Source organism: Siniperca chuatsi, linkage group LG23 (genome assembly GCF_020085105.1).
Source record: "Siniperca chuatsi isolate FFG_IHB_CAS linkage group LG23, ASM2008510v1, whole genome shotgun sequence".
Taxonomy (NCBI): domain Eukaryota; kingdom Metazoa; phylum Chordata; class Actinopteri; order Centrarchiformes; family Sinipercidae; genus Siniperca; species Siniperca chuatsi.
This window is the reverse complement of record NC_058064.1, coordinates 23,014,804-23,037,246: the sequence shown is the minus strand read 5'-3', so window position 1 is coordinate 23,037,246 and position 22,443 is coordinate 23,014,804. Positions and strand designations below refer to the sequence as shown.

Genomic DNA, 22,443 nt, shown 5'->3' with positions numbered 1-22,443 from the left:
TCGTGGATTTGCTGTTATCCAGTTTCACCCTGCTATTCCAAACCCTGCTGGCAGTCCAAATATTGGATTGAATTCGATTGTAGCTACAGCACTAGGATCCTACACAGTTGCTCCAGCACTCGTGGGATTGCTGTTTCAGTTCACAAACCACATATTTCTTTTCACAGTACATCAAGCAATCCCTCCTGTACTAGTAACAAATTAACTATTTCAAACTAAGAGGAATACAACATGTCCTTTAATTTAGGAAGCTTCTGAAAAAGGTGTTTGTGTGTGCGTGTGTGAGAGAGAAAGAGAGACAGAAAGAAAGTCTATGAAGTATTGACACTTGATGTAATAATGGCAAAGTGGGGAAAATTGAGTATCATTTTGCAGACATGTATGCTGTGAAAAATGGAAATTAAAATTATATTATACTATATTTTCATTGATTTAATAATAGATGTGCATTTTGTCTCTATTCTACATACTTGGAATCCCTGATGATCTTATGCACTGTCCAAATCTGACCATGTTTAAATCTAAACTTAATACTTACTTTTGTCCCTTTTCTGGCTTTACAATTTACTATGCATTGATCATTTAATTTAATGTGTTGAAATTATTATTATTATGATTATTGTTGTTGGGAATTACAATGGTTAAAGGGGCACCAAATTGTGTAGGTGCAATCAATGAATTATAACTATCAGAATTATCAAAGATAATCATAAATAATAACTCTAATGAATAAAGTCTTCGGGGGCACCACTCTTAAAGAAGAGAAAATTATAGCTCATTAATTGATTAAGTCTTATAAAATATACTAAACTATCAATTTGGAACTGATTAATAATTAAATTATTAACTGTAACCAAAATTGGGACTCACTGTGTTTATTAAACTGATTAGATTTTATTTAATAACAGATGATACTCTTACACTTTCACACTACTAAACTGCTTTCACACAATTTATAAGTGGATTTCTCAGAATTTCCTTCAACTAAATAGTGAAAAGACAAAGATCAAACTGACTGACAGTGCAAATATTTTATTGTCTAATTAGTCCACTTATTCTGTAACCCCACATTGTAGGACACTTGGTGTCATCTTTAACACCAGCCTCAGCTTAGATAAACACATTAAATCTATGGTTCCGTTTTCTGAATCTGAGAAACATTTAAAATATTAGACTGTTAATTATTAAAAACCTGGAAACTCTATTATGCCTTCATCACAAAGAAACAACACCATATTTCATTGATCCTTGCCTCTGTCCACTGGCTACCACTGGCTACCTGCTTTTCCAATTGATTACAAAATCTGATTACTTTTAAAGACCTCAAGGGCCTTTTCCCAAAGTATATATCTGACCTTTTAGTTCCTTATGCTGCCCCTCGCTCCCTGAGATCCTCAGATCTCTTCTTGCTGTTCCAAGATCAAACACAAAGGTGATAGAGCCTTTACTGTCAAGGCTCCTAGACTTTGAATGACTTGCCTGAAGAGTTCAGGGTAGCAAATCTTTATCTTCTTTAAATTCACTTTTAAAACCCCACCTTTTTAAAATAGCTTTTTATTGATTTTTTCCCCCAGTATGTTGACTAGTATATCTGCTGTGTTTTGTATTGTTTAGATTTGTCCTATTGTGAAGCACTTTGTAACTGTGTTTTAGAAAAGGGCTGCATAAATTGCAAGTATATTATGATATTATTATAAATGCATTACAGTGCAGTACAGTGGACAGATCTGATTTATTCTCTCTTAGTGTTTATTTCACCTTGTGCTGCTGAGGCATTCAAGTTAATCTGACAGCATTCAGTTCAGACTTGCCATGTTGGAAGTGTTATGGAAATGTTACATGTCGACTTATACACTGAATTAAAATAAGTCATCCTGGTGGCATTATGTATCCCCCAAAATGATTTGAACATAATTCACAGAAGATGAAGTTGCAAACTTTCTGGCTTTGGCTGTTTAGCATCCAGTTCTTCTTCTGTCAATTCCAAATTCTTAATGTAAAACACATTACCATCAGTTCTCACACTTTTGTGCTAGAGAACTGCTCACAGACAAATTCCATAGAATATAGAGTGCTTAGAACAGCAAATCTAAAACACTCCATAAATACTATATGTTTATTTACTATCAATTAAAAAAGTATCACTTTTGTTATCTTATTACGAGAAATGCGCAGCAGTACTGCTCAACGCTAGCAGCATTAGGTTCATGTGAAAGGTACATTCTTCTTCATGCAGTTAAAAATTCATACACACATGACTCAGTTACTTTCATTTGTTCTTGTATGAAGAAGACATGATTTTTGTATTATGCTTGCAGTTAATTGCATATGTAGTGACTTCTGTTTTTTGTGTCTACTGGATGAGGTGCATTTAGTTATTTTTAGGTTGGTGCTGCTGTATCATACTCCTTCCCCAGGCTATTTGTAAGAGAAAGAGAAAGAGAGACCTTAGAGACCACAGAGAGACACTGAAAGGAGGTGGGGGTGGGCATCAGTTTTGCCTCATTCCCTACATTCTCAAAACCCTCCTCCAGCCTTGGCTGCTGCCGGGCTGAAACGTTCAATTCCAGCCACTAGAGGCCTTTGTTCAGACCGGGACTCTACTAACATCAGGAGTTCTCTGGGACCTTAGCGGATTTCCACAGGTCACCTGTGTCTCCCTCCCCCAACTCCCACCCCTTTTTTCCTGCTGCAGCCTCTGGAAGAGTTTAATTATTTCACTTCAGTTACAACAACATGGCAGCAAGCTGCTACACAGATTAGTATGTAAAAAGCAGTAGCATTTAAGTTTGCTACAGAGATAACATTCTGCTCAACATGGGATTACTCAATTGGCATATTATATACAATACCATATTGTAATAATTTAACATTTTAGTACAGTTCTCTTTTACTTCTATTGATTCATTGCTTCAACTAAATAGTGATTCAACAAGGCTTTCCTGACAAAAATTCTCTGGCACAGAGTGATGCATCATGTTTGCACTTTGTTAGGAATAAACAGAGGAAACTCTGGATAGTTAGCATGAGCAATGATAAACCACAATGGCAAACCTGGCAAATTCTTTGAATTGCTAGGGAGAGGATTTACATGTACACATACTGTAATCTCAAGTTGCATGTTTCTTTAAATGGAAACAAATGGTGAAAATGTGTATTTTGTTGCTACCTTGAACACACATTGACCTTTTTGCTGGAAAATTAAGCATATACAAAAAAATAAATAAATTGGCTTAACCTCAAGAATTCCCATGGTGGAATTTTAGGTCATCAGTATTGTCAATTCCAAACTCATATGTCAGACACAATCATATCTATCACAGCAAGTGTTAGGAAGAATTAGTGGGAACATCAAGTTTGCTGATTTTAGTCCAAATTGGGAGAATGCCAATAAATGCAGCTTAAAAACAAATTACAACTTGAGCTTTTGCAGGTACATTGTAATGAAAAGGAGAGCACTTACTTAGAGTACCCCTCATTCTCTTTTTTATGCAGGAAGTTACACGGCTGTCCTGTGGTGTCCTGGCTGTTTGTTTAGCGATAGCTTGGATTTTTTTTCTTTTTTTCACAATGCAGTTCTTTCCAGAAATAGATATGAACATATATGTAATTTGAGTATTTCTACTACCACCATTATGAGGCAGGAAGTGAGCTGTTCCAAGCATGACAGGTTAATTCATAACATCTGTAACGTTCTATTAAAACAAGGCAGAGCTGAGTGCCATAGAGTCCTTCCTGTTTCAAAGCAGGCACGCATGCACGTTGGGAAACAGCCACATGCATTTGCATCAAATGTTCCAAGACACTAAAGACTGCTGAACTCACAAACATAATATACTGAACAAAATGAAACATGTTTGTGACTATTCAGAATCAGAATCAGAAATACTTTATTGATCCCCAAAGGGAAACTCTTTGTTACAGCAGCTCACCTTTACGTCAGTGTACACAGGAGAAAGTACTAGCAAAAAATATATATATAATACAATACACTATGAAAACAGGTCAGAAAATACATTAAGTACCAAGTGGATATAAGTATAAAATAAAATAAGTGTGAAGTACCAAATCAGTAGTATTGCAACAGCAGTAATGGAGGTATGGATAATAAATAGGAAAAAGCTAAATATTGCACATGAGTATTACACGGATATTGCAAAATTATTCAAGTATTGCAGAGATGTAATGATCAATATCCAGTTTAGTGACCTAGGGTCATATAGACTAACCATTAGAGGGAGGAGTTAAAGAGTTTGATGGCCACAGGCAGGAATGACTTCCTGTGGCGCTCTGTGGTGTTTTTTGGGGGGATGAATCTTCCGCTGAAGGTGCTCCTTTCCTTGACCAGCACATCACTGAGTGGGTGGGAGACCCTGTCCAAGATGGCATGTAGTTTGGCCAGCATCCTCCTCTCTGACACCACTGCCAGAGAGTCCAGCTCCACCCCCACAATGTCACTAGCCTTACGGATCAGTTTGTTGAGTCTGTTGGCGTCCGCTAACCTCAGCCTGCTGCCCCAGCATGCAACATCATACAGGACAGCACTGGCCACCACAGACTCATAAAACATCCTCAGCATTGTCCAGCAGATGTTGAAGGACCTCAGCCTCCTCAGAAAATAGAGGCGGCTCTGGCCCTTCCTGTAAACAGCCTGAGTGTTCTTAGCCCAGTCCAGTTTATTGTCTAAGTGTACTCCCAGGTACTTGTAGTCCTCTACAATGTCCACACTAACCCCCTGGATGGAAACCGGGGTCACTGGCGCCTTGGCCCTCCGTAGATCCACAACCAGCTCCTTAGACTTTGTCTCTTTGAGCTGCAGATGGTTCTGCTCACACCATGAGACAAAGTTCCCCACCACAGCCCTGTACTCAGACACATCACCACCGCTGATACATCCCACCACAGCAGAGTCATCAGAAAACTTCTGAAGGTGGCAGGACTCTGTGTGGTGTCTGAAGTCCGTGGTGTAGATGGTGAAGAGGAAGGGAGAGAGGACAGTCCCCTGAGGGGCCCCAGTGTTGCTGACTACGCTGTCCGATACACAGTGCTGCAGGCGCACGTGCTGTGGTCTGCTAGTCAGGTAGTCCACAATCCAGGACACAAGGGGGGCATCCACCTGCATCGCTGCCAGCTTCTCACCCAGCAGGGCTGGCCGAATGGTGTTGAAAGCACTGGAGAAGTCAAAAAACATGATCCTCACCGTGCTTGCCAGCTTGTCCAGGTGGGTGTGGATGCGGTTCAGCAGGAAGATGATGGCGTCCTCAACTCCCAGCCAGGGCTGCTAGGCGAACTGAAGGGGGTATAGGAGGGGTCTGACCATGGGCCGCAGCTGTTCCAGCACTAGTCTCTCAAAGGTCTTTTATGTGGGAGGTCAGTGCCACCGGTCTGTAATCCTTGGAGCCACTGGGACGTGGCGTCTTCGGCACAGGAACGAGGCAAGATGTCTTCCACAGAACAGGGACCCTGTGGAGACTCCAGAGGGTCCACATAGCTGGGGGGCACAGGCTTTTAGCACCCCGGGGCAAACGCCATTGGTGCCTGCAGCCTTGTTTGAGTGGAGTTTCATCAGCTGTCCGATGAGAACCTGGTCAGCAGTCAAGCACACAGCAGAGGTTACAGGTGGGGGAGGGGGGGAGTCATTAGTCTGAAGAGGGCCATTAGCCTGTTGGGGAGGGGGGAGCAGAGTACTCAGAGGAGCTTGAGGGCTGACAGCAGCTGAGTTAGAGGGGTGATGAGCAGGAGCTGTTGTGTCGAATCTGTTAAAGAACAGATTAAGTTCGTTGGCCCTGTCCAAGCTGCCTTCAACTCCTCTGCTGTCGGTCTGAAGCCAGTGATGCTCTTCATGCCGCTCCAGACCTCTCTCATGTTGTTGTGCTGGAGTTTCCGCTCCAGCTTCCTCCTGTACTTCTCCTTGGCCTCCCTGATTTTCACCTTCAGATCGGCCTGGATAGCCCTCACCTCCTCCCTATTACCATCAGTAAAGGCCCTCCTCTTGGCATTCAGGATGTCTTTGATGTCCTTTTTTACTCACGGTTTATTATTTGGATAACAATGGACCATCTTAGTTGGGACATTGCAGTCCACACAGAAGTTAATGTAGCCAGTAATGCACTCAGTTTTGTTTTTGTAGAGATTATTATTATTATTATTGTTGTTATTCTGCCCCTTCAAATGCATTTTTGAGGGGCTTAGGATGCTCTAAAAGTCTCGGATGGCGAAAATCACTAAGTTCTGCAGTGATTAGATTAGATTCAACTTTATTGTCATTACACATGTACAAGTACAAGGCAACGGAATGCAGTTTAGGTCTAGGTCCAGAAGTGCAATAAGCAAGTGCAGGATATGAAGTATGTGCATAAATGTAGGATAGAGCAATATTATGAAAATATTTTACAAGTGCTATTGACATATACAGATGACATTACTATAAACAGAAGTATACTGATGGATATTTACAATAATGAATTGGAATGGGCAGATAAGTAGTGCAAATTATGGACAGAAATAGTTAACAGTGCAGTAGATGAGGTTTTGCAGTATTCAGAACATAGTACTGGATTGCAAATGATGCAGTATATGTATAAATAGATAGTCCGGTAGTGCAAATGAACATGTGGTACATGTAGCAAAAACAATATAGCAGCAGTAAAAACAATATAGCAGCATTTAAAGTTAAGGTATATGTGGGGACAGTGGAATCAGCGGGGCGCAAAGTTCAGTTGGAAGACAGCTTTGGGAGAAAAGCGGTTTCTCACTCTGCTGGTCCTTGTCCGGAGGCACCTGAGGAGCCTGCCGAAAGGCAGGGGAGAAAACTCTGGGCGGAGTGAGAGGAGTCCTTAAGAATGCTGCGGGCTCGATGCAGACAGTTTCCAATTGGGCTTGGGCGTGGAGATAGGGATCTATAGCGCCCCCAAACGCACACCACGGTTGGGAAAATGTTGCATCATAAAGAATATATTTCAGTTTCTTTTGAGTTTTCCCAACAGGAAGTCGGCCATTTTGGATTTCCTGTGTCAGTTTTAATTTTTTTAACACATGTTTGAGGCCATTAGGATGCTGAAAAAGTCTCGAAACTTTGCGCCTAGGCTTGAACATCAATTTGAGTTCACATATGGGCTTGGGGGTGGCACATTCGCTCTATAGCGCCCCCAATGTCATTTAGCAGCTTTAATTTCTTTTATTCTGTAAATGCAAAATTCAATGAACCCAACAATAAGCAAAGAAGATCAGTAAAGTCTAAGCAGACATATTGGATGTCTTTTTTCTACTTTTCTTCCTCATTTCCTTTGAGATACTCTGGGAACAGATTTCACTTCAAACAGCAGAGACTCCTAAATGGAGCCTATCCAATTTGTGTTTGCCTTTCTTTCCTTTCTGAGCACCCCCCTAAAACCCTCCCAACAAAAGACTGTCTGTCTGCTAGGAATTTTCCACATTCCTTGCAACGACAGACCTTTTTCTCCTTTTACAAATGGCCCTTTGCCAAACACCCCCTAATCGCAGGGTTTAGTTGGACCCTGATAGGTACAATTCATAACTGTGCTGTTGGTGGTACAGTACATACTTGCATACACAACACACTGTATATAGAGACATACAGTACAGTCAGATACAGATATATCAGATACATTTAGTAATGCTATACATGCAATGCTATACATGCAATTACATGTTAAGACAGAAGGAGTAGGCACAATAACATTAACATTTGGGAAATAGAATGCAAAGCGGTTGTGGCTTAGTGGTAGAGCGGGTCATCCACCAATCGTCCACAAACCGTCTTTTTGGTTTCATCACTGGAATTATTGGACATTCTGGTCAAAGGTGCTCCACCTTTGCTCATGCAGTGAAACCCCGGAGGAGAGGGCAACTTGCAGGTGTGCTTGTGCGCCTCTGCCGGCGCAGACTTACCCACCGTTACTGGGAATATTTCTCTCCAACATGCGCTCATTGTGCAATAAACTGGATGAACTTCAGCTAGTGGTGACAAAAAACAGAGACTTTTATTCATCTTCCGTTTTGTGCTTCATGGAGATGTGGCTGTGTGGATCGATACCGGACTCTGAGCTGCAGTTGGCAGGCTTAAAACTCTTCAGAGCGGATGGTAACACAGAACTTTCTGGCAAAACGAAAGGTAGAGGTATCTGTTTTCACATCAACAGTGGCTAGTGTAACAATGTGACAGTGATTCAACAGCACTGTTCTCCTGATCTGGAATATTTATTCAGAAACTGTAAACCCTTCTACTCCCCTCGTGAGTTTGTTTCATTCATTCTGGTTGGTGTTACATTCCAATGCAGGCCAACACGCAGGACGCACAGCGCATGCTTGCCGACCAGATACTCTGTGTGGAGCGGACAAACCCAGACTCCTTAGTCATTGTCCCCGATGACTTTAACAAGGGAAATCTCAGCCATGAACTCCCCAAATACAGACAGTTTATTAAATGCCTGACCAGAGAGGAGAATATTCTGGATCGCTGTTACACAACAATCAACAGTGCCTATCACGCCATCCCCCGTGCTGCACTGGGTCACTCTGACCACATCATGGTCCACCTGATTCCTGCATACAGGCAGAAATTAAAGCTCTCTAAACCAGTTGTGAGGATATCAAAGCAGTGGACCAGTGAAGCTATGGAGGACCTTTTGGGAGTGCTTGGATTGTACTGACTGGGATGCTGTCAGGACTGCTACCATCAGTCTGGATGAGTTCACAGAGGCTGTCATGTCATACATCAGCATCTGTGAGGACTGCTGTCCACCATCATGTACCAGGGTGAGTTATAATAATGACAAACCCTGGTTCACAGCTAAATTCAGACAGCTAAAGTTGGAAAAGGAAGAGGCATTCAGGAGTGGAGACAGGGACAGGTTTAGGGAGTCAAAGTGCAGGTTTAGCAAGGCGATGAGAGAAGCTAAACAAATGTATTCTGAGAAACTCCAACACCAGTTCTCAGGCAGTGACTCTGGTTCTGTCTGGAGGGGGCTCAGACAGATCACGAACTACAAATCTAAAGACCCCCACTCCATTAACAACTTGCACCTGGCCAAACAATTGAATGAGTTCTACTGTCACTTTGAGAGACAATGTTACAGTCCTGACACCATCACCCGTGACTCCATCCACCAGCTCCAGCCCACAAGCTCCACCTGCACCACCTCAGCAGGGGCCTGGGCCTCTCCACAACTGCCCACCCCAGAAGCTCCCCCCTCCCATACTGCAACAACGACTCTCTTCATCCTAGAGAAGGATGTCAACAGGCTGTTCAGGAGGCAGAACCCCCACAATGCAGCCGGGCCAGACTCTCTCTCCACCTGAATCACTGTGCTGATCAGCTGTCTCTGGATGTCATGGACATCTTTAACACCTCACTGGAGACATTCCATGTGCCTGCCTGCTTCAAATCCTCCACCATCAAACCAAGGACCACAGGACTTAAGGACTACAGACCCGTCACCCTGACCTCTGTGGTAATGAAGTCTTTTGAGCACCTTGTGTTGTCCCACCTCAAATCCTTCACAGACCCACTCCTGGATCCCCTGCAGTTTGCCTACAGAGCCAACAGGTCTGTAGACGATGCAGTAAACATGGCCCTTCACTTCATCCTCCAGCACCTGGATGCCAGTATCCTGTTTGTGGATTTCAGCTCTGCCTTCAACACCATCATCCCAGCCCTGCTACAGGACAAGCTATCCCAGCTGAGTGTGCCTGACTCCACTTGCAGATGGATCACAGACTTTCTGTCCGACAGGACGCAACACGTGAGGCTGGGAAAACATGTCTCTGACTCCCGGACCATCAGCACCGCACCCTAAGGCTGCGTTCTTTCCCCTCTACTCCCTCTATTCTTTCTGTACACCAACAGCTGCACCTCCAGTCAGCTGAACATCAGCTCCCTCACCAAGAAAGCCCAGCAGAGGATGTACTTCCTGTGGTAGCTGAAGAAATGCAACCTGCCAGAGATGATGGGGCACTTCTACACTGCAATCATCGAGTCCATCCTCACCTCCTCCATCACCATCTGCCGCTGCCAATCACAACGGCAGACTGCAGCATATCATTCGCGCTGCCGAGAAGGTGATTGGCTGCAATCTGCCTTCCCTCTAGGACCTGTACACCTCCAGAACTATGAGGCATGCAGAAAAGATTGTGGCTGATCCCTTGTTTCCGTCTGCAGCTTATAGTACTGTATACTGTAAACTTTTGCACATTCCCATGTAAATATTTTGCACATTGCACATCCCTGCACAAACTTTACTTAAAATATATTGTACATATTCTTTATTACTTTCTTAGAATATTTTTTAATATTATTTATTATGTTATTGTCAGTTTTATATTTTATATTTATGATTGCTTTATGATTGTCCTTGCTTTATCTTTTTTTTTATATTTCTACTATGTTTATTGTTTAGCACCAAAATACCAAAGCTTGTATGTGTAAACCTACTTGGCAATAAAGCTGATTCTGATTCTACCATTACTATTACTATTCTCTATGTGGAACTTGCATTGTGCTACAGTATGTTCCCTTTCCTCCTGCTCTCTCTCCCCTCTCCCCCTCTCTCTTTTCTCTCTCAACCCAACAGTTTCAGGCAGATGGCCACCCACCTAGAGCCTGGTTCTGCTCGAGGTTTCTCCCTGTTAAAAGGGGGTTTATCCTTGCCACTGTTGCCAAGTGCTTGCTCATGGTGGGAATTGTTGGGTCTTTGTTAATATTATTAGTAGGAATATGGTATAGACCTGCTCTATATGAAAAGTGCCCTCAACTAACTTCTGTTATGATTTGGCGCTAAATAAAATTGAATTGAATTGTTTGTATGTGTCCACACAGGATGCACACAGTATTGAGTGTAGGCCGCCCACGTTTTGTCAGCGGTGAGAGTCCAAACACACAATCACTGTAGTTGTTCGCGTAAAATGTAAAAAAAATAGACTTGAAGTGTGAAAATACAGGAAATGCGAGCCATTGCATGGCCTGCGTGGACAGCTGTTTAAAATTGAAGCAAATCTGTACTATCAGATGCGCATGAGAGGGACGACTGAAAAACGCGGCTGAAACGCCTTCTTTGTAGACAGGCCATTAGAGCACTTAGTTCAGTATATTTTACATTGTTGAGTTTTTTGTTCTGGTCTGGTTCGTGTTCAAGCTGACTTTTTACAAATGAACTACAAGGAATAAACATGAATTTATACAGACTGACAGGTAACTAATTTTTTGGACTCTTTTGGTGAGGTCATTCTGCATCATCAGGACCCATCCTCAGAACCCATCAACTGATTGTGAAATCGGTTCAAGGAAGCGATGTTATAATTGATCTGTATAAGCCATCTATATATTTATGCAGATCATTTGGTAACCACGTTTGCACATTAACGCAGGTATTTTCCCTGATTAATACGTTAAAACTGCTGTGCTTGTAGCCTACTCTGTGTACTTTGTCAGTTCATTAAGTCCATTAAAAAGTGTGTGACAGCGGTACCACAGCAGTAAGCCCCGAATCTTTACTGTACACGATGCCTCCTTTTCATCCTGTCTCTACGTCATTATTCATAATGTGGTTGATTTGCAGTCTAATAATACTAATAATGCGTATAATGGCAACAAGAATATACACATCAGAAGCATTACAGTGAAAACTTCTGTCAATCACCGGAATTTGATTTCCCCACGTGGGTACTGATGATGCACTGATGCAGGATGACAATTGCTAAACTGTCCAATTAACGAGTTACCTCTCAGTCGGTATAACTTCATATTTATTCCTCTTGGTTCGTTTGTAAAAAGTCAATGTGAACAGGAATCGGACCAGAACTAAAATGCAACAATGTAACATTTTTTTCCCTACAAGTGTGAAATCACCCTAAGAGTCTTGTAGTTTTTCATTATTGGCTGTGTAGAGTTTCATATCATAACAAATAATTTATTTTCTTTTTGAGCAAGTGAAGACCAACCTGAAATTGATGAAATTTTAATGTGTTAAAGTTACATTAAATTCAACATTTGCATCTTTTTTTAAAGTCTCTGCTTTGCTAACATACTGTATTATTATTACAATAATTACTAGTACATATGGTACATGTTTTCTCTTTGCTGGACATCTTTGATTGCTGGGTACACACATGATGTTCTGTGAAAATTGTCATGTCAATATCTAAATGGGCTGCTTTGATTTAATTAAGTATTATTTTGATTATTTTGAACTGACAAATGTGGATAAACTTTGGCTTTTGGCTGTAGAATCAACATCTTTGACACTGGGCTACCAGATTGTTGCACTTTAAAATTTTTGACAATAGTGTGCATGTAAAAAAAACATTGTGATAAAGATGTCAGCGTCAAGGTTCTTGAGTACTTCTTGTCTACTGCTGGAGGCAAAGAACTCATGGGCTACTGGTGCAGAGGGACATTGTGCGCCTGATCGGGGGAGAAGGGAAGGGGTGAATTAAGTCATTTGAGATCACAAATGACTAATTCAAGTGTAAAATGGAGTTTAAAGGGAAAAAGTTATCAAAAATTTTGGGCTTTGCTCCGTAACTTTTACATATTAACCCAGGGCAAGATATCAGCTACTACAATTTAAAGTGCTTGTGCACATCTATATTTTATTTGATCACACTGGAAGAGATGATATGACGATTCCAGTGTACATTTTTGTATGAACATTTGGAGAATCAATAAAGATACAACATAGATTTATTGATCACTTTACAACACAGGGTTGTATAATGAGATTTTGTTTTGTAGTTCCCTTTATGCTAGTCATAGAAATGAAAACTATACATGGTGGAGTGCTGAGGAGGAATATAGTCTCACAGCCTGAGGAAAGAACTGCTCTGTAGTCTGGTGGTACTACAGTGTACCTTCTGTATCTCTTTCGAAATGGCAGCAGGGTGAACAGGCTGTGGCTGGGGTGGGTACTGCCCTTTAGTATGCTTTGGGCTCTCCGCAGGCACCTCACCGATATCACTGATGCTTGGTAGATTGGTAACAATGATGTTCTGAGCGGTTTTAATAACCCGCTACAGAGCCCTCTGGTCCTGGGCTGTGCACATCCCATGCCAGTTTTTGATGTTTCCAGTTAGGATGCTTTCTATTGCTCCTCTGTAAAAGTTAACAAGAACTTGGCACAGAAATTTTGCCTTTCCTTTCCTTAAGAAATATAGCCGTTTCTGAGCTTTCTTGGCCAGGGTGAAGAAGTGAGAGGAAAAGTAAAGTAAGTCAATCACTTTCAGACACAGTAGAAAGTGATTTGGGCAGCTACTGTGGTGATCGGGAGAGAGCAGCGTGAGCAGCCCATTCCTGCTGATAAGTGGGACTTTTGTGAATGGTGGCCCGTACAAGGTGCTCAGCAGAGCAGAGACATTTCTCACTTTGATCAGAGGAAGATTTCTGAAAAGAGGCTGCTGGGTGGTTGTAGAGCTGAGTGCTTGGAGCACCACATACTTGGAGCAGTGGAAGGGATTGGGTTTCAGCTGAGGTTGGGTCCCCACCATAGGACTCCTACTTCTAGTCATACTTACGTAGCATACCTTGGAATAGTGGAAGCTGCCCACGCTGCCCTCATGCTAAGCCTCAACCTGCCCCCCAGATCACTTGCAGGGCCAAGCAGCTGCTGCGGTCTACAAGTAATTCATAGTGTTAGGCCCAGGCAACATCAAAGAGCTGCCAGAGCATGTGAAAGACACTGCTGCAATTTATCTTTTGTGTTACAGAAGGAGAGGGGTCTGGTTTTGGGCAGTGGGGGAGAGTGGCTTCTGCACTTGGGTTCCACTTATTTTGGAATACTTTGAATTTACTTTCAGATGCACTGCAACTGCACTTATCATATAGAGTAGGTCTAGACAATTTTCTTTATAATATTATAATATAACGTGTTTTTAGATGCGATTAGGGGAGGGAGGATATCAAACACAACTACAAAAATGTCAAGGATAACCCAATAAACTTCAAGATTTCTTTCCATTGTGGGCTTTGGTGTAAAGATACATAATTTAAGATAGATAGATGCATGGTTCGAGATGCATGGTCTTGGTTCTTAATTTACAATTTTGACCACAAATAAAATCCACAATGATTATATGAACTGTTTAAAACATACAAGAACATGCTATGGATGCATGCCCATTCCTGTCAGGAAAATAATACAAATTGATGAAAAGTTTAGAATGACTGAAATACAAATTCTGGTGATTATCTCATAACTGTGACAAGCAAGCCAAAATCATAACTTTAATGATTGAGGATAACTTTGATGAAAATGTATCATAATCCATTTTTCACAACTGAGAATGACTTCCGGATAGGAGCCGAAACGTCTTGATTCTGAAAACAGTGTCCAGATGACTACGACTGAAACCTTTTCTACGATATCATAATTATGACAAAATTAAAGTTATGAGTTAGAATCTCAGTATTATGAGTTACACCCACCTGCACAACAACAAAGCAGGGGAGAGTGCTCATGGCGTCTTTCAGAAGGGGGAGCCTGGCAGTGTTCAGAGGGTCTGCATCCTCCATTCTGTGTGCACTATTTTCCATATTTTTCCTTCACTGCTGCTTGCATACCTCATGGAGGACGGTGTTGACATGGACTCCATTACTGTGTTTGAGCCTACTGACATTCCAGCCAGAGCTGGCACAGAGAACTCCAGCTGTTTGAGCTGATCTTGGGTGGGTGCAGGGGGTTAGGGACATGGTACTCTCTTCTTAGGACCAGCAGCTGACCAGACTTTCAAGCAACAGAGATTTTCTTTTTACATTCTCAAAGCTATTGGAGTGCTCAGCTGTTCAGCTCTGGTCCAGAGATACATGCAGTTGTGAGCTTGTTCAAGACCTCCTTCACCCCACAGTGTGTGTGCTGTTGAAGGCCAACATGAAAAAAACTTCAGTCAATTGCAAACCCAGGTTTTATCTATATGTTGATCTGCACCTTCAGAAGGCCTACAAAGATTTTAATGTAAAGTAATTTTCTAACGCATGGAAGACATTCACATTGATGGACTTTTATATCAAGAATAATCAATCACCCCAGATACTTTACATTTTAGAATGTTTACTTAACACACGCAGACACACAATTCTTATTTCATGTTTGTATGCGGTGGGTGTTTTTTCACCATTTGTAATTTGGTAACTCACCACTATGCCAAAGTGGGAGGAGAGCTGTTGTAGAGGGTGTTTCTTGTATGCTTGCTGTGGTTGCAAGTCAGAAGTGCATGCCACAGCAGTGGTCTGCTCTTTACTATATTTATTTGTCATCCAAATAAGACATCCATACAGTCACAATGATTTTGCAGTGTGAGAGCCAGCTGCATCCTCGGTATACATCATCCACCATGATTTCCTTGTAGAAAAAATTGCGCTGCTTCTGTTTGGTTCTCTACATACAATCATTAAACTGTTTAATGACTCCATTACTGACCAGGCTGAAGGCAGGTTAAAATCTGACTCGATATGTAACCACAACACTCTTGAGTACCAATGGAACTGTGTCCATAGCACATGTACAATAATATTGAAAATTGTTAAATGTCAAAGATTGGCACTTGTTGATGTTGATTCTGTTGTTTACTTGTTCTTTGATAATCTATTTCCTGATTGAATTAATAATTCTTTTAATTTTACACAGTATTGTATTTACAATACTTGTACAAATCTCAGGGATCCCATTGGCACAGCTGAAGAAAGACTCTATTTTTTAGGACACCCATGTCGCAGTGGTGAAGTGGTTAGAGCACTGTCACTTCATAGCAAATTCTAATCCCAACCCAAGGTCTGACACTGCTCGGCTATTCCGCCCTATGGTAGGAAACGGGCTCCTTCTTGTGGTGACTTGTGAAAGGACACTTGTATTTACATTGGCAGTGTCTCCGTGGCTAGTGTTAGTTCTAGTGTTACAAGTTAATGAAAGGCCACTGGTGTTCTCAGCTCTACCTTCTTTCTCAGCGAATTTTATAGCTGTGAGTAACTGTTGCATACTCTTTGTATGAGTGATTTAGATATTTACCTGTTTTTGACAGTGTTTACAGAAATGGAAAACAGTGTAATGATGTTTCAAAGGAATGTTTACCTAGTATTAGCTTGCTACGTACATGCTCACTGGGTCCATGTATGTGGGGGATGCCCCCCAAAGTTATGGATGGGGGAATGCCTCCCCAATCTTAATGCAAAGCAGGAAAAAATGTGGTGGTAAAATTGCCATAGCCTAATAAATTCCATTGGCGTTTAAAAAACTCCAAACTTGACCAGATTACTTTTGAATCAATTTCTTTTATAAACACAGCTACACACTACACACTTTCTGCGCAGACAAGGATTTTCTGTCTCTATGCTCATTCCTCCTTTGAGAACGTTCAGCAATGGCCAGGTCAGAGTTTAGCCTACACTGACTGTTCTATTGGCTACATTAGCGTCAGAAGAAGAAGAAGAACAGAATGCTTGCTGCAACGTGTGTCCACCGAGTTTGTGAGTTAGCAACAAATATTTGGTAAATCCAAGTTACTTTATTATAAATTCAACAACATTACAGTTAGCAACTTCTTTTTTCATCTCCATGTGATGGCAGTGCCCAGTTGTTAGGTTAGTAGGCTGTTCTGTTTGCTTTCCACATGCTGTACCACGCCGATACTGTGTTTTCGTTTCTGGCGAGAATTAGCTGGGTCAGTGCTGGTAGATTTCAACCGGATATTTTCTCACTGACCTCATTGTGCGATCATTATCATGCTGTTTCCTTGGTACACTTGTACAGTGGCCAACAAGGGCAAACACACAGCATCTTAAGAAAACACATGCAAATAGACAAAACACAAGCAAATTAAGAAAACATCTTCATTAATTTGACAACACATTCACAGGATTTCGAAAAACAAGCTGCAAATACAGAAACGCGCTGCAAATACACACAACACAACCAAATACACAAACACGCTGTAAAGACAAAAAGACAACAGAAGTGTTTCCAGAGGACACTAAAAAGGTTTGTGACTCATGAACTCGGTTCTGTATCATCTGTTCATTGTTTTTCTGTTATTTTGTTTTGTACTGTTTCTCCACTTTGCGCATGCACAGTCTGCAGCGTGCATTTACCTTGCAGGAGCACGTAGATTCAAAGAAAAATTTTGTAAAGCATTTTTGAATCTGAAAATGAAGGTACATTTGAAGTTGTACAGCTTCATTCGTTCAAGATAATTACTGCATGAGAGAGTATAGTGACCAACCCTGGATGAGCTCAGGTCAGGTTTGGGTTTGGCTATTTTAAGTATTTTATTAAGAAATGTTTTTATTTCTCTCTCTGACTGTGCCATGTGTCATGTGTTGCAAGTAGATAGGAAGAGGGAAAGTATAGCCAATGTGTTGCATTAGTTTTGTGAGCTATGGTCAGTAATGGATGAAATAAAGCGAAAATATAGCTTTGTGCCTCGGGTTAGGTTCGGGTCTAAAATTTTGCTGTACTAGTTGGGTTCAACAGCTAAGAACTGACTAGGGTACGGGCTGGGTTCAAATAGGCCTGTGCAGAGGAGCATTCACTGTACATAACTGTGCTGCTGTCAGATTACAGGTGATCATTAATCTCATGATTCTCGAATGACCAATCACTGCAGACTGTACATTGTTTTAGACTGAGCTTAGACACACTGTGCATTCCATATTACTGATTACATTTGATTCTGTTTTGTCACTGGATTTAATTTCCAGTTGAATCATGAACCAGCCAGGCTTAACATTCTTTTAAATCATTTTGAGGTTTGCCTAGCCACCATGTGATTTTTGGTAAATAACAGCTAAGAACTGTTCTTCTTGTTAATGATATCAAGTGGAAAAACAACACTAACATGTCCCTTCTTCTGTCTTGCAGCCCCAGCAAGTTGTCCAGAAAAAGTCTGCTCAGGTAAGAATCATAAGGATTGTGCACATACACACACAAGTACAATACACTTGCAGGACAAATTACTTTGCAATCCTCATTATGTTATTCAATACGTTATTCTGTATTTCAATACATTGCACTAACCTTTTTACTTTTTATAGATAGTGTTAGCTAAATTTAGGCTATATACATAAGTATTATTGTACATTGCTTGCTCACAATTTTCAAGTCAAGGTAAATTGAATTCGTAATTAAATAGCATAAATTAAATGCTGTTCAATTAGTGCTAAATGGTTTAAATAGCAAAAGGCATCATTTGGAGGAAGTGCTTGTGTGTTTATGTATTTTTTGCAGCCTGGGTTAGTGTATCACTGTTGTGCATGCACACATTTTTACAATGCAAGGAACAATTTTTAAAAACATTGACCAAATAAGATAAATTGAGTTAAGTAGGGGAATTGTTTAGTATAAAACCTGTCTGCATGTCTGGCTACTTGTGTTGTTTGCCCTGTTGGAAGTTAATGGCTATCGGGGCTGCCACGTCCTCAGATTTCATGACCTATAAAATATGACCTAGGTTTAAAAAGAAATGGCATTTACCTCATAAGGAGAAAGGTGTACTGGTCTATTCCATGTAGTGAAGTTGTGTACTACCACATTGGGGAAATGACTTTGTTTAATATGACTGTGTTGTTTGTATTTTGAAACAATTCCTCCAAACTGAACATCAAAATATGTTGTCTGCCACTGGCTTCCAAAACTACACATTAGGGGTGGGCGAAATGGCCAAAATCTTCTATCACGGTATATGTAATTTAATATCATGATGTTACTCAAGTGTCTGTTTAGCATAACTACTTTGCCTGTGCTGTCCACTTCTTTGTAGGAAAGTAATATCAATTTAAACTGTGCTTCTCTTCCTCAACTGCTACGATATGGTGGGAATTATAAAGAGTACGGTCTAGACCTGCTCTATATGAAAATTGCTCTGAGATAACTTCTCTTATGATTTAGCGTTATATAAATAAAATTTAATGGAATACAGTAATTATACTGTAGATTAAGAAATGGTTTAAAATAACCATTCCAAGCACCGATTATCCACTGGGCCGATTGGGCTTACAAAGCCCTACCAATTGTGGCCTCATCCCGTCTTTGATTTATTTTTTTATCAAATCAAATAAACACACACATACACACACAGGATGAGGAAGAGGAGGCCACAGTGTGTGTGTGTTAAAATATAAACCAAGATTTTGTGCCCACGGGCCTCTGGATTCTTAATCTGTGCTTGTGTACATCATCACATTTGATTGTTTTCTTCTTTTATTTGGAACTTCCAGACAAACAACCATGTCCACACGACAGAAGTCGCACCCCTTTTAGTAACAAGTTCTTCTCCCTTATCTTGGGTTGGTTGGGATGCCTCCTGCTCTGTATTTACAATTTCAAACTCCTCCTCCATGTTTCCTGTCACTCTCTTCTTCTGTGGCTGTTGGAAAACCAGCTTAGAGGTGCATTACCGCCACCAACCGTCGCTCTCACGTCACATGAGGACGTGGTAACAGCCAGTCAGCTGTCTGGAACCAGGCAGGACTGGAGACATCTTTATGATGCTGAGCAGCTGAGTCTCTGGGCAGCGGTGAGGACGAAGAACTGGGCAGCGGTGAGGCACGACATCGGCAGGAACCACACTGTCTTCTGCAAGGTTTCCCATTGGGTGGCAGGGAACTGGCTGGTTCTGTGCTGGCTGTATGCTAGCAGTGTGGGTGTTGTTTGGGTCTAAAGCAAGGTCCAGTAGAAACGAGACCAGAGAGCTTGAAGAGATGTCGTTGGGGACCGTGATTTCTTGGAGTCAGGGGCTGGCAGCTAGCATACTTGAGGTAGTATATGAGGGGTTAGCTGACTTGCTAGCAGGCCGGGAATCAGGCTGGCAGCTGGCAGTGCTGAGTGAAGGCTGGATGCTAGCTGGCTCTGGACAAGCAGGTTGCAGGCTTACAACCCCAAGCAACCCCAAGGGTGCAGGCTGGAGGCTAAGCCCACCAGGGGAGGCACTGGAGGAATCCAGAATGTTCTGCAAGACCTTCTTAAGATTTTTGATTTCAGATACCAGTTCAGCCACACCTGGAGATTCCAAAAAACATGGTTTCCAAAAGCCAGGCTCTCCATGGTCTGGCTCCAGAATATATTTTAGACCTTGTAATCCCTTATGAACCTTCAAGTACTTTGAGATCTTCGGGCAGGGGACTTCTCTCTGTTCCTGAGTCCAGGATGAAGACTTTTGCCATCAGGACTCCGAGTCTCTGGAACAACTTGCCCGAAGAAATTTTGTTGTCTTAGTCAGTGTCTTCTTTTAAGTCTCTTCTCAAAACACACATTTATTGGAAAGCATATCCTGATTTTACCAGAACTGTTTATTTGATTGCTTTTGTGTATTTTATGTATTTTATTTCTTTATTCACTTTAGTGAAAACATTTGAAAACAGGCGGGAAAAGCAAACAAAGACAAGAAGTAAAACTCCAAGACACATGAGGGAAGGAGAATATTACAAAATAAAACTAACAGGAAATAACTATAAATCATGACAGAGTAGGTGTGTCAAATGGTAATTTTTACTTTTACTTGAGCAATTTTTATGGGAGTAATTGTACTTTTACTTGAGTAAAGATTTTTAGAGCTCATAGTAGCTTATTACCCGACTAGAACACTGCGCTCCCAGAATGCAAGGTTACTTGTGGTTCCTAGAGTCTCCAAAAGTAGAATGGGAGCCAGGCTCCTCTCCTGTGGAATCAGATCCCAGTTTGGGTTCGGGAGGCAGACATCATCTCCACATTTAAGAGTAGGCTTAAGACTTTCCTCTTTGATAAAGCTTATAGTCAGGGCTGGTTCAGGTGAGTCTTGAACCATCCTTTAGTTATGCTGCTATAGGCCTAGACTGCCGGGAGACTTCCCATGATGCACCTCTCTCCTCCTGTCCCCCTCCATCTGTATGCATTCTTATCCTATTAATGCATATTACTAACTCGACATCTTCTCTCTCCCGTAGTTTTGTGCTTTCTCGTCTCTCTCTTCTCTTCTTCTGTCACTTTCAGCAGGTATTTCTGCCTCCGGAGCTGCAGAGTCTGGATCTGTGATTGCTGGCTATGTTCCTGCTCAACAACCGCTACTACAGTCTTATTACTATTATTCGCATTATTATTCATAGCATTATTATTACTATTTTATTAATATTAATATTACCAATTCTATTACATTAATATTATTTTAAAATTCTATGGAATTTGCATTGTGCTACTGTATGCTCTCTTTCCTCCTGCTCGCTCTCTCACTCTCAACCCAACTGGCAGCGACAGATGGCCGCTCACCCTGAGTCTGGTTCTGCTTGAGGTTTCTGCCTCTTAAAAGGAAGTTTTTCCTTGCCACAGTCACCAAGTGCTTGCTCATGGTGGGAATTGTTGGGTCTCTGTAAATAATATTATAAAGAGTATGATCTAGACCTGCTCTATAGGATTATACATGAATTGGCGCTATATAAATCAAATTTAATTGAATTGTTGTTGGTAGGCATGGAACAATATGAAAATTTAATCTAACGATTATCTTCGCCAAAATAAATGCGATTTACGATATCCCAATAATCATCAAAATATGCTTAAAACTCTTAAAATGGTTCTAAAACATACTGGAATCACTTTACCTTACATTTCGTTAAACAGAACAAATATTTTTATTGCACAACAGATAGCACATCTTTTTAGTGAACATCCTTTTTAGTGAAAAACAAATAATCAAACAATCTTAAATAAGGTAATCATAAATCATAAGATCCCCCTGCATAAATAAAGGCTATAAAGGTATTTTTTAAATCAGGCTCTATTTTCACTTCTCTACCATAATGTCAAATGGTACAAACAACATCAACATCAATTGCATCAGTATATATAATTTACCCCTGACTGAAGAAATACAGTAATTATCCTTTAACTAAAATAAAGTCCAACTGGCATTGTGGCATAGAGTCAAACTGTACTACTGTGGACCTGTTTTAGTAAAAAAAAATCTAAACAACACCGTGGCACTTTTCTGTCATCAAACAGTACTGCTAGCCTCTTAGAGAGTGAGACGTGCCAAACCTTGGCAATTAAAAATAAATCAGGAAATCAATAAAGGACTGTACATTAGTGAGCTAGAAAGCTTTTTCAAGTCACTCCTGACTTGTGTCAAGTCCTCTATTCTCCCAAATCACGATTCTCACGATAATGGAAATTCACCACGATCAACTTATCTTGAGTGTTTTTTATCCCGAACTGTGATAAAATCGTATATCGTCCCATCCCTAGTTGTTGGTGTGAGCACCTACATCAGATGGAGAATAAAAGTAGAATGGTAATAAGTGAGTGAAACATGACACAGGACTCCCACCCCCAGCATTCCCTCACACTCCACGAATCCACCAGCCTTTCACTATTCGCTGGTGAGGGACACTTCTTGGTGTGAATGCATAATTCTGCTCTGATTTGTGGTTGTGTGGGTACAGGACCTGCAAGCCATAAAAATATAATTTAACCC

The 22,443-nt window shown here is 41.1% G+C and overlaps 1 protein-coding gene across 5 annotated transcripts in view; it reads left to right on the top strand.

Annotated features, from left to right (window-relative positions):
* hmga2 (high mobility group AT-hook 2) overlaps positions 1-22,443 on the top strand; it is an 88,066-nt gene that overhangs the window by 48,078 nt on the left and 17,545 nt on the right. For 2 of the 5 annotated variants that reach the window (XM_044186405.1, XM_044186404.1), the window contains 2 exons: positions 17,862-17,894; positions 19,381-20,295. In XM_044186405.1, coding sequence (XP_044042340.1) covers positions 17,862-17,894; positions 19,381-19,659 — 312 coding nt within the window. In that variant the 3' untranslated portion in view covers positions 19,660-20,295. Of the gene's footprint in view, positions 1-17,861; positions 17,895-19,216; positions 20,296-22,443 lie in introns of those variants that run through there. The other 3 variants (XM_044186407.1, XM_044186406.1, XM_044186408.1) reach the window with 3 other exon arrangements.